This window comes from Bos taurus, chromosome 25, assembly GCF_002263795.3.
Source record: "Bos taurus isolate L1 Dominette 01449 registration number 42190680 breed Hereford chromosome 25, ARS-UCD2.0, whole genome shotgun sequence".
Taxonomy (NCBI): Eukaryota; Metazoa; Chordata; class Mammalia; order Artiodactyla; family Bovidae; genus Bos; species Bos taurus.
Genome location: NC_037352.1, coordinates 36,814,405 through 36,828,839, shown reverse-complemented (window position 1 = coordinate 36,828,839; position 14,435 = coordinate 36,814,405). Strand labels below are relative to the sequence as shown.

Here is a 14,435-nt window from a genome sequence, read left to right as displayed (position 1 = left end):
ATCCAGTAGACTGAACTGCATGTGTCAGACTTCTCCTTTCTTCTGTTTTTCAGTCTGTCTGGGCTCTCAGGGAGATTCTTGGGAGAGTTAGAGGGCAGAAGAGAGGCAGCAGTGATTTTGTAGCTCACATGTGGTATTGTTGCTGATCTGTTGACTCCCCTGACTGGGGCTGGGCCTGAAACTAGTCTGCCTTCCCCTGGATTCTTCTTTGCCTTTATCGGGCCAGGTGTGTGTGTGTGTCTGTCTGTCGCATCATGATTTTCCTTCTCTGATTGAATTCTAGTCATACACATGCTTTGCTCTCATATCCTTAAATTTTTTTTCACCAGTTGCTGTTATCTTTGTAACTGCCATTCACTTAGCACAGGGCACTGCTTCTGCTCCATTGAAACTGATTATATCCAGGTTGCCAGTGGCTTAGCTAATTAATCCACTGGACACTTTTCTTTAGCCCTAAGTTTTTTGACCCAGGCTAGATGGAAGGAGTGGTGGGAGGGACCTTTGCACTGGGAGTGGAACCAGCTATTGGGTGGGGGCCCTACGAGCCTGCTTATTGATAGGTTCTGGTTGTGTTATATGCAGTAAAACTTCAATTTGGGTAACTTGGGTTTTCCCTTTAGAGCATGGGACCAGGAAAGCACAGAACCCAGGGGAATCAGAACTCTAAAGGTTCTAGCTCCAGCTCACAGGCTCTCCACCGACTTTTCGAACAGACAGTTCTCTCCTCCCTTGTCTGTCCCTCTACTCTAGACCTGGGAAAGCACGAAAATGCTTCCTGAGGAGACGATAACTTGAATACACTTTCTAAATTTCTGATACTTACATACACTTTCTCAATTTCTTATCCTGGGAGGGGCTGGCTTGGCAGTTCCTAGCCATACCTTGAATACAGCCTTGGGCCCCCCGAGAGAGAGGCATTTCCTATGCTGTGGTTGAAGAGGTAAGAGTCTTCGGGCAAAGGGAGATAGGAGGAAGAAGAAGACAAATTTCCACAGTGGCATCCAGAAGTGACTGTTTTCATCCCCACAAAAGCCCATCACAGCCCTCATGTTGAAATCAACAAGACCGTTCTCATCCCAGCTCTGCCCACTGACTTCTCCAGCCCTCTGTGGCCACCCCTTATGCCAGACATTCTGAAATTCATTGCTGCTGCTGCTAAGTCGCTTCAGTCGTGTCCGACTCTGTGTGACCCCATAGATGGCAGCCCACCAGGCCTCCCCGTCCCTGGGATTCTCCTGGCAAGAACACTGGAGTGGGTTGCCATTTCCTTCTCCAATGCATGAAAGTGAAAAGTGAAAGTGAAGTCGCTCAGTTGTGTCCGACTCTTAGCGACCCCATGGACTGCAGCCCACCAGGCTCCTCCGTCCATGGGATTTTCCAGGCAAGAGTACTGGAGTGGGGTGCCATTGTATTTTTCAAATGTAGGTTAAGAGCCACTCGGGGCGGGGGGGGGGGCACAAAATTAATTTACTGTAATGAGTTGCGACCAGCAAAGGGTAAAAAGAAAAAAGTAGGCAGAACTAGAATTGACTAGAAAACACCCATCATAAAGGTAAGTCAGACTTTTGTCCTGTTTGTGCACACTGGTGCATATACACAAAGTACAATGTACAATAGTTCTTGCTGGAGAGCAGGTAAAAATCTTTGCACATTGCAATCCCTGTTTGGGCATAAGATTCTGTCTAGAAGGGCCTCCTTGGCATGTCTTCCCTTGGACTGAATTGTTCTCACTCTACAGTTCCCACAGCATGCTCTACTTCTTTGTGCACTGATCACACTTTAAAAAAATGATTTATCTGTTTGTGCTAGTTTCCTGTTGTGCTAGTTGCAAGCTTGGTGAGGGCAGGGACTGTGTGCACCTCACCTGACATCTGTTATTAGAGAAGGCACTTGTGTTGAGTGGCTGAATGATAAACCCAGGTCAGGTTCTGGCTGTGTGTGTTCTCAGGCAAGGTCTCTTTGTTTTTTCTGACTTTTAATCTGATTTACATACAGAAAACTTCAAAGAGTAGACTAATGAACACCCTATATATCCTCCACTTAGATAAACAGTATTACCATATTTCCATATTTGCTTTCTATTTATGTGCTTTCCCCCGCCCTGAATCATTTGAAAGTAAGCTTTACCCTGAGTATTGGGTTGGCCAAAAGTTTGTTCAAATTTTCCTGTAACAGTAAAATCTGAACGAACTTTGTGGCAAACCCAATACTATGGCATGCTTTTTCTAAGAGATCATTCTTGTACGTAATCACAAGACAATTAACATATCTAAGAAAAAATTAAATTCCATAATACCATCTAAAATGTAGTCTGTATTTAGATTTTCCTTGGTTGTCCCAAGAATGTGTTTTATAGCTAGCTTATTTCAAATCAGAAAAAAAAAAAATCAAGAGTCACATTACATTTGGCTTTATATCTCTTTAGATTCTTTTAATCTAGAAGAGTCCCACCTTTTTTTTTTTAATGACTGACTTCTGGAGGAGTCAAGAACAGTTACCTTTTATAACTTTCCATGAAATTGATTTCCTTGTTTTCCTGAGGTGGCGTTTAGCTTCCTCCTTACCCTCTGTATTTTCTCTCAACTGGAACGAGGTCTAGAGGCCTGATGATCTACTTCTGGAAAGAGCACCTCACAGGCGATGCTTCCTTCATACTGCTGTCACCTCAAGGGGCACGTGACATGAGATGACTCTACCCCAAGTAATACTGTTGGTTTACCGGCTTAAGGGAGTGACCGCCAGATCTCTTCTGTATAAAGATAGGTGTTTCTTTTGCAATTAGTAATTTGTGAGAAGGATAAGCTCCAGCACCATGTGAAGAATCTATTCCTCCACAGCCTAATGTTTTTAGTAATCGCCCATGATTTTTTAGCAACCATTCATGTGATAGTTTGGACATGTTCTTAACCAGGGGCTCAGTTTTTCCATCTGTGAGTGAGTGAAGTCGCTCAGTCATGTCTGACTCTTTGCGACCCTGTGGACTGTAGCCCACCAGGCTCCTCCGTCCATGGGATTCTCCAGGCAAGAATACTGGAGTGGGTTGCCATTTCCTTCTCCAGGGAATCTTCCCGACCCAGGGATCGAACCCAGGTCTCCCGCATTGCAGGCAGACGCTTTAACCTCTGAACCACCTGAGAAGCCCAGGTAGCTTGGGCATATTCATACCAGTGATTTAGATTTGCTGTATAACAACATTTAAGTGTGACAGGGTGCGTATGAAGATGCTGTTACAGTCTGCCATAATTTCTCCTTCTTCTGAGAACACCATCCCTCTTCCTTTTTAGAACGTTCTTTGGCTGCTCCAGATAAGTGGTCTGATATGATCTCTAGTGGCCTTGGCCTGCAACTGCTTGGAGCAAGGCTTCGGTTCCCAGCCAGAGATTGCGGTAGTACCAGATCCTAGCCACTAGACCAGTGGTCAGTGACCAGGGCCCTGACCCTTTGGCTTTGCAGAAAAGAATTCCCACAAAGACAGAAAATAGTGAAAGTATTAAAGACGGGACAAAAATACAGTTTGTGTTGATAGACTCAGGGAGAGAGAGAGAGAGAGTCGATGAGTGGCCCCCTTGTGACAGTTTGAATTACTTTTATGGGGCATTTCTTCTGGTTTTCCTTTGGCCAATCATTTTGATTTGCCTGGTCCATATTTGGTACATCTCAGGATCCTCCTGTGTGTGTGCACGCATCTCTTAGCCAAGATGGATTTTACTGAAAAGGCACATGGGTAGGGAACATCCCTTGGCATCACTTCCCTTTGGCCTCCAAGGAGCCTTTTCTATGCATGTGTGGTCGGGGAGATCTGACTTCAAGAAAAGAAATGTGTCATCTGAGCAGGGCCCAGCCTCCTCCCTTACATATCCTGCTATTCTTGTCTTGGAAATCGCGATTCCCTGGGGGTCTCATCTGCCTCCTTCCTCAAAACCTTCAACTTTGATGATTCTACCTGCTTGGCTTCTGTGGGGCACAGCTGATGCATCTTCTTCGGTGGAGTGGAATGAGCTTGTGACCAGAGCTGAGCCAGTCAGAATCCCTGGGGAACTGGGAACCAAGTAGGGGTGGGAATAGGGTGAAGAAAACATTCTTTTTCCTGAGGGTGACTAAAAGTGAAGCTGTGAGTCTAGAAGTTGACTATTTCCCCTCCCACCTGGAGAACGACAGCCTCTGGGATGGAGTGATCAAACACCATCTCTGAGAGCAGGGCAGAGAGGTCTCCCGGGCCTGGCTCCAGGCCTTCCCAACTGTACTCTGCCTTGCCCCAACTAAGCCAAGAAAGACCTGTCTTGCCTGAGGCCTTACAAATTGGGGTCTGAACCTTATGACAGGTAGAATACTGACTATACAATGAGCCTCTCACATGATGTATGTCAGTCGCTTCAGTCATGCCTGACTGCGACCCCATGGACTGTAGCCCACCAGGCTTGTCTGTCCATGGCGTTCCCCAGACAAGAATACTAGAGTGCCATTTCCTTCGAGGGATCTTCCCCACTCAAGGATCAAACCTGGGTCTCCTGCTTTGCAGGCAGATTCTTTACCATATGAACCACCAGGGAAGCCCTCTTTCACATGGTAGATAATCACGTCTCACATGTTAGGTGATTCAATAAATTAATGGTTCATCAGCTCTCATCCTTTCCTGTTGTCTTTGAATATGTGCCTGCTAGTGGAGAGGTGTGTGGAGGTGCCAGACATGGTCCTGGTTCTTGAAAATCTTAAAGAATTATAAATGCCTTTCCTTGATGAGCTTAGTCTCAAATCACGGGGAGCTGGTGACTCATCCAGCTCCAAGTGTGGCCCCTCTTGCCACACAAACTAGCCCCCCAGCTCAACCACCAGGGCTAGGAGCTAGAGTGCCTCTCTTCGAAGAGCCTAAGTTTAAAACCAGCCCGCCTTGGGAGAGGTGTACACAGCCTTTTTAGCGGAGGGCAGAGGACTGCCGGCCAGGGCGGGGTTTGTGGGATGTGCCTGAGTGCATGCGCAGGGCAAGGCCGAGGGAAAGACTGGGAATGCGGGGGATGGGGGTGAGCGCGAGGTCCGGCAGCGCGTCTCCCAGGCCCTCCCAGCCAGCCCGCTGGAGAAGTCACTATGATCATGCCTTTTTCACAGATGAGGAAACTGACGCCCAGGAAGAAGAAATAACTTCCCCAAGGGCACCCTGCTGGTGATGGCAGAGCTGGCATTCGAATCCGGTGGACTTCAGGGTGCACCCACCCCCACCCCATTCTGCGTACCGGTGAGCAAGGCCTGGACCGCAACCGTCTGGGAGGCCAGGTTTCCCCAGTCGTAGGGCCCCGAGGGCTCCGGCTCGGTGGGCTCCGTGGGGAGACTGAGCATCCCCTCGCTGGCCTGAGGCGGGCGGAGAGCAAAGGAGGGTCTTGACCACCGGCCAAAGGGCTGTGCCAGCAGCCGGGGAGGTGTAGGGACTGGAGACCGGTGGGGAGGGGCGAGCGGAGGTGGAACCTCGGGTTGGGAGGGGGAGGGCGTGAAGGAGGCCCCCCAGGCCAAATATTACCCTTCTGTTGGGAGCCGTCGGGCTGGATCTGGGGCCCAATGGCCAGGTCAGGACCCATCTATGGGTCTGGATAATGTCACTGGGGCTTTGGGACCACTAAGGACGGAGGAGGGTCGTCAGTGGAAGGAACCCCTCACCCAGCCTAAGGCACTTTCAGCCCAAGTGACCTCAGATTACTGGCTGGTGGGACACGTGGGGAGTGAGGCTCCGGGGGGCCCAGACAGTTCCCTTCCCGGTTCCAGCCCGGGATACACTTATCTGGGCTGCACTGCACCTGGGCTGCTGACAGGGCTGCTCCAGGGCTGGGCGCTGGAGCGCAGGGAGAGACTCTGCCAGCGGGAACCAGGCCCAGCGGGCACGCAGCTCTTCCAGTCATTGGCCCTTGTCAAAATAATTGAAACGTCAGTGAGAGTAGATGATAGTAAGTCCGTTTTGTTTTGAATGTTCTTGGCAAAGTAAAAAGTTGGCAACCCTCTTCCCCTCACCCCATTCTGTCTCCTTCTCCTCTACTTTTGGGAATCCCAAACCCAACTGCCGGCCAGTGGTGACTGGTGAAGAGGTGAGGAGATGGGGTGGCCGTTCAGGGTTGTGGTCCCTGTGTCCACTCTGACTGACTGTGGCATCCTGGACCAGTCTGTTCTCCTTTCCAGATATTTCTTCATCAGTACAAAAGGATCTGCAAATCCCCCTTTATGGTAACATGTCCGTGGTCCTTTGAGTCTGGCTTATGTCCCTGGTGCCCAGTTGTCCAGAGCCAGCACTGAGGGCAGCTCCATGCAGAGGCTGGCTTATCCCTGGAGAAAGGCCTGCAGGGTCCTCCTCTCTGGAGAGCAGCTGGGGCGGGCCAGGGGACAGCTCGGAGTCACCTCAGGTGAGGAGGGGAAAGCACTGTACTGCCTGACGAGTTTATGTGTCTCTTCTCCCCAGTAGTTACCCAGAGCCTGAGAGTTCCTGTCTTTTTTCATCCCTGATTCTCCCCGTTGGCCTAAGCTGGGCATGGGGCGCCCAGTAAGTACACAGTTCGTTTTTGTGGAGTGAATGGATAAAGACTGGTGGCTGGGAGAGTCCAGGGAGTAGAAAGGGCCAAGCTGAGGTTTGCAGAAGATGTGGGATTTAAAAGGCTTAAAGGGGAAGAGACCTGCCCTCAGGGAAGAAACCCAGACTGGAGATGCTTGGGGTGACTGTGGTGTTCCAGGAATGGAGAGAGTCATGGGGGGTGTGGGGTCAGGAGGGTGGGTGCTTTAAAGACTTTATGAAAGAAAACTTGAGAAGGTGAGGACGGTTGATGAGGTTCAAGTGTGGGAGAAACAGAGAAGGCAGCACGAACTCCAGACTAGAGTGTGGGTGATGGAGCAGGTGATTGAAATGTGGGGACACTGAGGTCAGTTTAGACAAGTTGAAGTTCAGAGGGGTGGGGGTTGGGGACAGGAAGGGACTCAGAGCATCAGTTGAAAATGTCCAGGGTACACCATTCCCTGAAGAGGATGGGGTCAAGATGCGGCCATGACTCCTACCTGGAGAGCTTTAGAGCCAGGACTCAACTCTCTCTGGTCCAGTGACTTCATCTTCTTAGAGTGAAGGAAACCAAGGCCTTGAAGTTCGGGTGACTCATCAGTACTGCCCGGAGGGTGGAGAGATCTCAAAGGGTAGCTTTGCAGAGAGGGCAGGATAAATTTTTTCAGGTGGGAAGAAGAAAAACTGGGGAATGACAGAAAGAGAGAGTGCTTTAGAAATTTCCCAATCGCTCTGACAGCAGTCAAAGAGGAACAGTTGTTAACTCTTCTATAAGCAGTGGATTTCCTCTGCCCTCTGGCTAGTTCTTCTGTTGTGATCAGACGATCTCAAAGCCTCAGAGATGCTCCTTGCGCCCGGCTGCAGTGAGGGGTCCGTATGAGGGCCTTGGAGGGGCCCCAGTGCCTGGGCACACATGGGGGCTGAGAGGAAAGGGAAGCCCCTCACTTGCTATGTGCAGCTTGGAAGCTTGGCGCTGCCAGGCACAGTCTGCTGAGGCAGCAGAAACAAGGGCTGTTGTCTCGGGGTGTCCCCATCTCCCTTGTCCTGTCCCTCTGACCTCCGGATGCCACCTTCCTGCACTGCCATGTGGCTATGGTCATCGGGGGCCATCTGGACAGGGCCCACCCTCGCTGCTGCACCCAGGCTTCCAACGACCCTCCTCTCCTCCCCCTCCTTGGCCCTCTCCACCTCGTTCCTCAGGGCTGCCAGGCTGGGTGAAGGCAGAGGAGGCTGACCAGGTGAATCCTTCACCAAGCGCCTGGGCCCTGAGCACTGTGCTTGACGCTTTGTTTGCAGCATGTTACTTGGTCCGCCCAAGAACCTCAATGGGCAAGTGTTATCTCCTCCCTTTTCCAAATGGGGAACCCAAGGTCCTGAGAGTTTTAGTAAGTTCCCCGAGGTTACCCAGCGGGCAAGTGATAAAACTGGGACACAGTCACGGCTTCTACAGCCAATTCCAGCCAGTGCTTACCTTCCATATCACAGGTGTTCCTTCTAGGAAGACTTCTTGATACAGCTGGCGGTGATGGAGAAGTTTTGAGGGATCCTTAACTGAGGGGCTCAACCTCCAGGCCTAGAGGGAGCCTAGGGCTTCAGGAGGGTCTATGAAACTCTAAAACTATTTTTAAAAGTTTCTGTGTGTATATTTTCTGCTCATTTTTCAGCAGAGGACCAGGTGGACCCCTGTCCATCTAAACCCCAGGTCCTGAGGCAAGAGGGCCAGTCCCTGAGTAAAGGCACTCCAGGCCCTGGTTTTAAAGGCACTCCACTCCCTGCCTGGTCGTCATTCTGAAATCTCCAAGGGCAGACAGTAGCTAACAGCTGACTGGAGAGGCTCTGTGGCCAGTTGTGGTGGGGTGTTTTAAAGGCACTCCACTCCCTGCCTGGTCGTCATTCTGAAATCTCCAAGGGCAGACAGTAGCTAACAGCTGACTGGAGAGGCTCTGTGGCCAGTTGCGGTGGGGTGAGGGAGGGGGTGGGGCGGTGGGGAGGTGGGGCGGGGGCTGTTAAACAGAACTGAAAAGTTAGAACTTTAGAGCTGGGAGGGTGGAAATTTTACCAAGGTGGAAATCGAGGCTCAAAGAAGGGACTACACACACTCAAGATCACCCAGTGAGTTAGTGAGAGAAAAGGTTTTCTGTGTTGGCTAGGCCAGCTGAAGAGGTCTGGAAGGTTAATTAAAGCAAAGCAAACATTTCCTGAGCCCCACGTCCGCTGACGTGTCCACGGGCACCATCTCCATCACCTGGTGCCGCGTGGGGCTTCCTCACTGTTCCTCCCCCAGGTGATGCTGACGATAGAGGACAGAGATGTGAAGGGCTTCACCTGGGCCATAGCCCCTGCCTTGACTTCCCTGGGCTACCTGCTTATCCTGCTGGTCTCCATCTTCCCCTTCTGGGTGCGGCTGGTGAACGAGGAGTCCCAGGAAGTGTTCTTCAGTGGCCTGTTTGAGAACTGCTTCCATATCAAGTGCTGGAAGCCTCGACCCTTATCCAGTATGGAGGGCTGAAGGCGGGGATCGGGGGGAGGGAAGCAGGGCCAGCTTGGGGTTTGGGGGGTGACAGAGGACTGGTGGGGGCAGATAGAACAGAATGAACATGCCTGAAAGGACATTTTCTCTGTCTCTTGGGGTTAGACGAAAGTAGGCAGCTGGGAAGGTGTTAATGATGTGCGGTCTACCCATGAGGGGTTGGAACTTTGGCCCCAGGCCACGGTTGGGGACCCGAGGCTGGCCGGGCTCCGTCCTCTGGGCTGAGTGCCGGGGCCCAGCCTGCTCTCCCTCCTGCCCTCCCCTGCAGTTTACGTCATCCTCGGCCGAGTCTCCCTGCTGTCCGCCGTTGTCTTGTCTTTCCTCACCACTTTCATCATGGTGTCCTTTGCGTCTCAGCTCTTTCCGAGGACCCGGAAGCACAATTTTGTGTCAGCCTTCATCAGTTTCCTCACAGGTGGGGAGCAGCAGGTGGGCCCCAGCCTTGGGGAGGGGTCCAAAGATGGGGGGATGGTCTCTGTCTGAGGTCAGGAGAGGGACTTTCTAGGGCCCCTCTCCTCTGTTTCCATCTCTGTGAAGTTGCCCAGGGCACAGCCACCCCCTCCTTGGGGCTCCTCCTAACTGCACTTCCAGAGGGCACAGCCCTCATCACCTTGGCTTGGCAACATCTCTCTGGGGGTCTTTCCCATCATCTCTATCCTAGCAGCTGTCCTGGAACCTGGTATAGAGTTATAATATAATTGAAATATAGACTATAAACCAAATACAAATGTTTCTTGGATGAACGAATGGAAGAGACCATCTCTGCCCTCTAGAACCTTCTAACTTTAATAGGCTGACCAAGGCCCTGCCCTGGGAAGCTCCCATCAGATGGAGGACGTGGAACGCTCACAGTGGGAGCGTCACACCCGGGGCCCATCTGGAGTCGGCCCAGGGCACAGGCACAGAGGGTACCTGGGAAAGGGGTTTCTGAGAGGCAAGGCACACGGGCTTTGCAAAGAGTTAGGAAGGAGGGTGAGACAGGTGTGTGGGTGAAGGTTGTTGGTTCTGAAAGCAAAAGGGGCCTGGGCAGGAGAAGGGAGCCTCACGCAGGTGCTGGAAGGCTGGAGCAGGGGCAGGAGGAGACCAAGGGAGCCTGCCTGTGATCCCGCAGGGGCTTGTGCCTTCCTGGCCTTGTTGCTGCATGCCCTGGAGATCCAGAGTCTGCGGATGAAGCCCAGCCCCCCGCAGTTCTCCATACAGTGGCCTTACTATGTCCTGGGTTTCAGCATCCTTCTGTTCATGGTGGCTGGTGAGTGATTTGGGGCTGGTGCCCTCTCCCCACCCTCTGTCTGGATTCAGGAGCTGTGGGTGCTCTAGAGCTGTGCTGCTCAAAACCCTAGTCACATGTGGCTGTTGCTGTTGTTTAGTCACTCAGTCGTGTCTGACTCTTTGCAACCCCATGGACCATAGCCCGCCAGGCTCCTCTGTCCATGGGATTTGCCAGGCAAGGATACTGGTGCGGGTTGCCATTTCCTTTGCCAGGAGATCTTCCCCACCCAGGGATTGAACCTGGGTCTCCTGCATTGCAGGTGGTTTCTTTACCAGGGAAGCCTTCACATGTGCCTAGGTAACTTTAATTAATTAACACGAAATAAGGTTAGAAATTGAGTTCCTCGGTCACACCAGCTACACCTCACATATTCAAAAACCACATTGTTACGTGCTCAGTGGCTTCCACATTGGGCAGTGCGGATGCAGAAGGTTCTGTTGGACAGCACCGCTCTAGGGCCTACCTCAACTCTGTCCCCCACCCTCACCCTCCCCATTCCCGTCTTCCTTGACTTTAGAACCAAACTTGCACATTTCATGTGCTCCCTTACACCATCCTGGTTCCTAAGGCTTTCTATCCCTATCTCTCTAGCTTGAAATCTGTGATCTTATTTCTCACTTGAATCCCTTTTTCTTTATTTATCATCATCATCTAAGTTCTTCATCCCATCTGATCCTGTCTAATTGTCCCTACTCCTCATCCTCTTCCCACAATATTAACCTGACCCATGATCATAACCTATTTAGACTCAATTTTATTATATGTTGAACATATAACAAAGGATATATCTGTAAGATATAAGTAATTATAAACTGTACACCCATATTTCCACCATATATTTAAGAACTAGCCATATTTTGTCAAATCCATTGTTTAGAATTTACACCCTTATTTTATGTACCACTGAGAAAGAAAAGACTGATGCCAAATATAATTCTAAGGTGCTCATAGCTTGTAAGGCACATCTTTATTTCAAGATGTTAACATGTGGAAAAAAATGGGCTTGTTAAAATTAATGAAATATGTTAGAATATTAAGTATCTTTGAAGTTTTTCCCCCCACCATGTGGCTCTTCCTTCTCTCACCTTCTTCTCTATCCCGAGGAATCAATTATTGTGAAATTTATGCCAGTTATGTTTACTACATGGTTGTATATCCTTAAACAATGTATTATTTAGTTTTGCATACTTTAAAATGTTATATGAGTATTATGATACTGCAGAGAAGGCGATGGCACCCCACTCCAGTACTCTTGCCTGGAAAATCCCACGGACCCAGGAGCCTGGTAGGCTGAAGTCCATGGGGTCGCTAAGAGTCGGACACGACTGAGCGACTTCACCTTCACTTTTCACTTTCATGCATTGGAGAAGGAAATGGCAACCCACTCCAGTGTTCTTGCCTGGAGAATCCCAGGGACGGGGGAGCCTGGTGGGCTGCCGTCTATGGGGTCGCACAGAGTCGGACACGACTGAAGTGACTTAGCAGCAGCAGCAGCAGCATTATGATACTGTATTTTTTCTTTTGGAATTTGCTATGTTTGATTGATATTATAATCTCGAGATTCCTCCATATTAATATGAGGAACTAAGCTTCATTTATTTTTACTACCTTGAGTATTTAATTGTGTAACTAAGCTTTCCAGTAGAAGGAGCATGGTATTTTTCTATGGGAGAATTTTTAAGTTAATGATTCAGTTTCTTTAATGATTACATGACTATTCAGGTATTTTGTTTCTTCTTGAGTCAGTTTTGCCAAGTTATATATTTCTTTATACATTTTATCTAAGTTTTAAATTTTATTGACAAAATATTTTTAAATTTTGTTCTGCATCTGTAGTTGTATGCTTTTTCATACCTGATTTTTCTGTTTTTTCGTTACTAAGTTTGTCAAGGGTTTATCAGTTGTTTTAGTCTTTTCAAAGAATCAACTTTTTAGTTTTCTTGAAACAAACCTTCTTGTTTGTTTTCTACAAAATTGCTTTTTGCCTCTTATTTTGAACTTCCCTCCCCACTACTTAATTTTTTTGTGTGTTTATTCTTCTGTTCCTTTTTCAACTTCCTAAATCAGGATCTAAGCTCATGGATTATTTCTTCTTTTCTAAGTAGGCATTTAAAGCTTTACTCCTCATCTAAGAATTGCATCTTTATTTGAAGCTCTCATTTTGATGTGTAATATTTTTTGTTGTTCAATTTCAAATATTTTCTTGTTCCCTTATTACTTCTTTCATCCATGCATTATTTTTAAAGTGTACAATTTGGTGCATGAACTGAAGCTGAGGAGTGGTATTTCTAGAACATTTTTTGCTCCTCCCTAATATCTTTTTTTTTCTTTTTGTCTTTTGTGGAACCCCAGGAGGACTTCTGTTAGACCTTAATACTCTATCCTGCATGTCTGTCAGTTTCTATTTCATATTTTCCGTCTTTGTCTTTCTGGGCTGCATTCTGAATAATGTATCTAGCTATATCTTCAGTTTTATCCATTCACTTTTTAGCTGTGTCTGATCTATTTAACCTAGCCTTTAAATTTTTATTTCAATGAATCTATGTTATAACTAAACATTGTATTTTCCTGTAAATCTCATTTTATACTTTTTCCTTATGTTTTAAATCTCTGCTCTAAATATATTTTTATTATACATGTTAAACATACTCACTTTATATTCTGTATCTTATAAGTTTTGAAGTTGAATTACTTGCCCTTGTTTCTACAAGCCCTGGCTTGTGGTGCCTTGTTCCTTCCTATGTTCTGTGGGTTTTGACTGTGAACTCATTTTCCTTGAAAAAAAATTTTTTTTTGGCAGATCTTTGAGGCCTGTATTTAAAGTGTTTCCTTAAAAAAGGATTTGCATTTGCTTCTGCCTGGTGCCTGGGTGCACAACAACTACCCTAGGATCTCAATCAAAATACTTAGGTACTATGAGTCTAGCTGCAGACCCACATAATAGCTAGCCTGTGCTTGTGAATTCTGAATCCGTGCAGGCAACTTTGAAGTTCCAGTTTCATGTGGTTGACTCTTACTAGATCCCCTCATTGCACACAGGACCTGGGCTTTCCTTTTATTTTCTGTGTCCTAAATAGCCAACTGAATGGAAACTCAGGGTCACCTGGGTTGAATAGATGTCTCCAAGGTGAAGGCTAATTGTGTGTTTGCTTAACCTTCTAGATTCCTAAGATCATTATGGTTTGGCTTCTGAAAATGTCTTACTCTGATGCCAACTTGATGATGTATTTATAAATAGGTTTTTGAAGAAATATTTAGAAGTTTTATTTAGTGGGGGAGTATCTTGTTGACTGTAAAGCTGAAAATAGAAGTTGTTTTATCTCAGTCTTAGCCATAATGCAGCATTTCTTATCCAGTCAGGTATCTCCATTTGTTCCTTAATATTCACTCTCCCTTCCTTCCAGTAAGATTCAAAACTTACTGAGAATTTTGAATGGGTTGGGCATGAAGAGGCCTGGACTTTGTATTTGACCTTCCTCTCTGAAACCTGGTTTTCTTACCAATTAATGGTTAGACAATTGCTCAGATGACTTCCAGCACTGGCCATGGTTCCTTGAGTTTATACATCTATTTGTATGCTTTGTCTGTCAATGTACTGTTTTGCCTGCTATTTCTGTAAAACTCTAAATTGGAGGGCAGGTGCAGACCAGAGGAATCAGGTCAGAGGAGGGAATTTCCAACCTCCAGGGCACTGAGCTTGATACACTTTCTCTCTCCTGACTCAAACTTTTGCTGTGACCCAGGTGCCATCTGCCTCATCCAAGAAATAGCCTGCCCTAGATGCCATTTGTTGCCCATTTCCCAGAGTACTGAGGACACCCAAGAGATCTCGTACCTGGAAAACCTGGATAGTCTGGGAGGAGAACTGAGCTCCATGCAGAAGGAGACGCTGCTGAAGGAAGAAACCATTATCTAGACCCAGACAGTCTGTGCCCTGCCCTTCGTCCAGTGCACATGTGTCAGTGTGTGTGGCTCTTCAATCTCCCCCAGTCTCTGCCGTTTCTGATGAGGCTTTTGAGTGTCAAGTCAACCCCTCCCTTCCCCCTCCTCACAGTGATTCTATCCTGCGTGTGTTTGATATTTGTTAAACGTTTTTTTTTAATTCTTCCTGA

At 48.0% G+C, this 14,435-nt stretch overlaps 1 protein-coding gene and 1 long non-coding RNA gene across 7 annotated transcripts in view; one reads left to right on the top strand and one right to left on the bottom strand.

Annotated features, from left to right (window-relative positions):
- LOC112444278 (uncharacterized) overlaps positions 1 to 8,507 on the bottom strand; it is an 18,413-nt gene extending 9,906 nt beyond the window's left edge. Inside the window, exon 1 of the long non-coding RNA XR_009492933.1 lies at positions 7,024 to 8,507. This is a non-coding gene — a long non-coding RNA (uncharacterized lncRNA). The remainder of the gene's footprint in view (positions 1 to 7,023) is intronic.
- The window catches only part of TMEM225B (transmembrane protein 225B), a 22,142-nt gene extending 7,707 nt beyond the window's left edge, over positions 1 to 14,435 (top strand). Inside the window, exons 2-7 of one of the 6 annotated variants that reach the window (XM_059881283.1) lie at positions 5,104 to 5,230; positions 6,440 to 6,517; positions 8,808 to 9,018; positions 9,322 to 9,468; positions 10,165 to 10,302; positions 14,067 to 14,435. In XM_059881283.1, the coding sequence (XP_059737266.1) occupies positions 6,506 to 6,517; positions 8,808 to 9,018; positions 9,322 to 9,468; positions 10,165 to 10,302; positions 14,067 to 14,239 (681 nt within the window). In that variant the 5' untranslated portion in view covers positions 5,104 to 5,230; positions 6,440 to 6,505 and the 3' untranslated portion in view covers positions 14,240 to 14,435. 6 annotated transcript variants of the gene reach the window in all.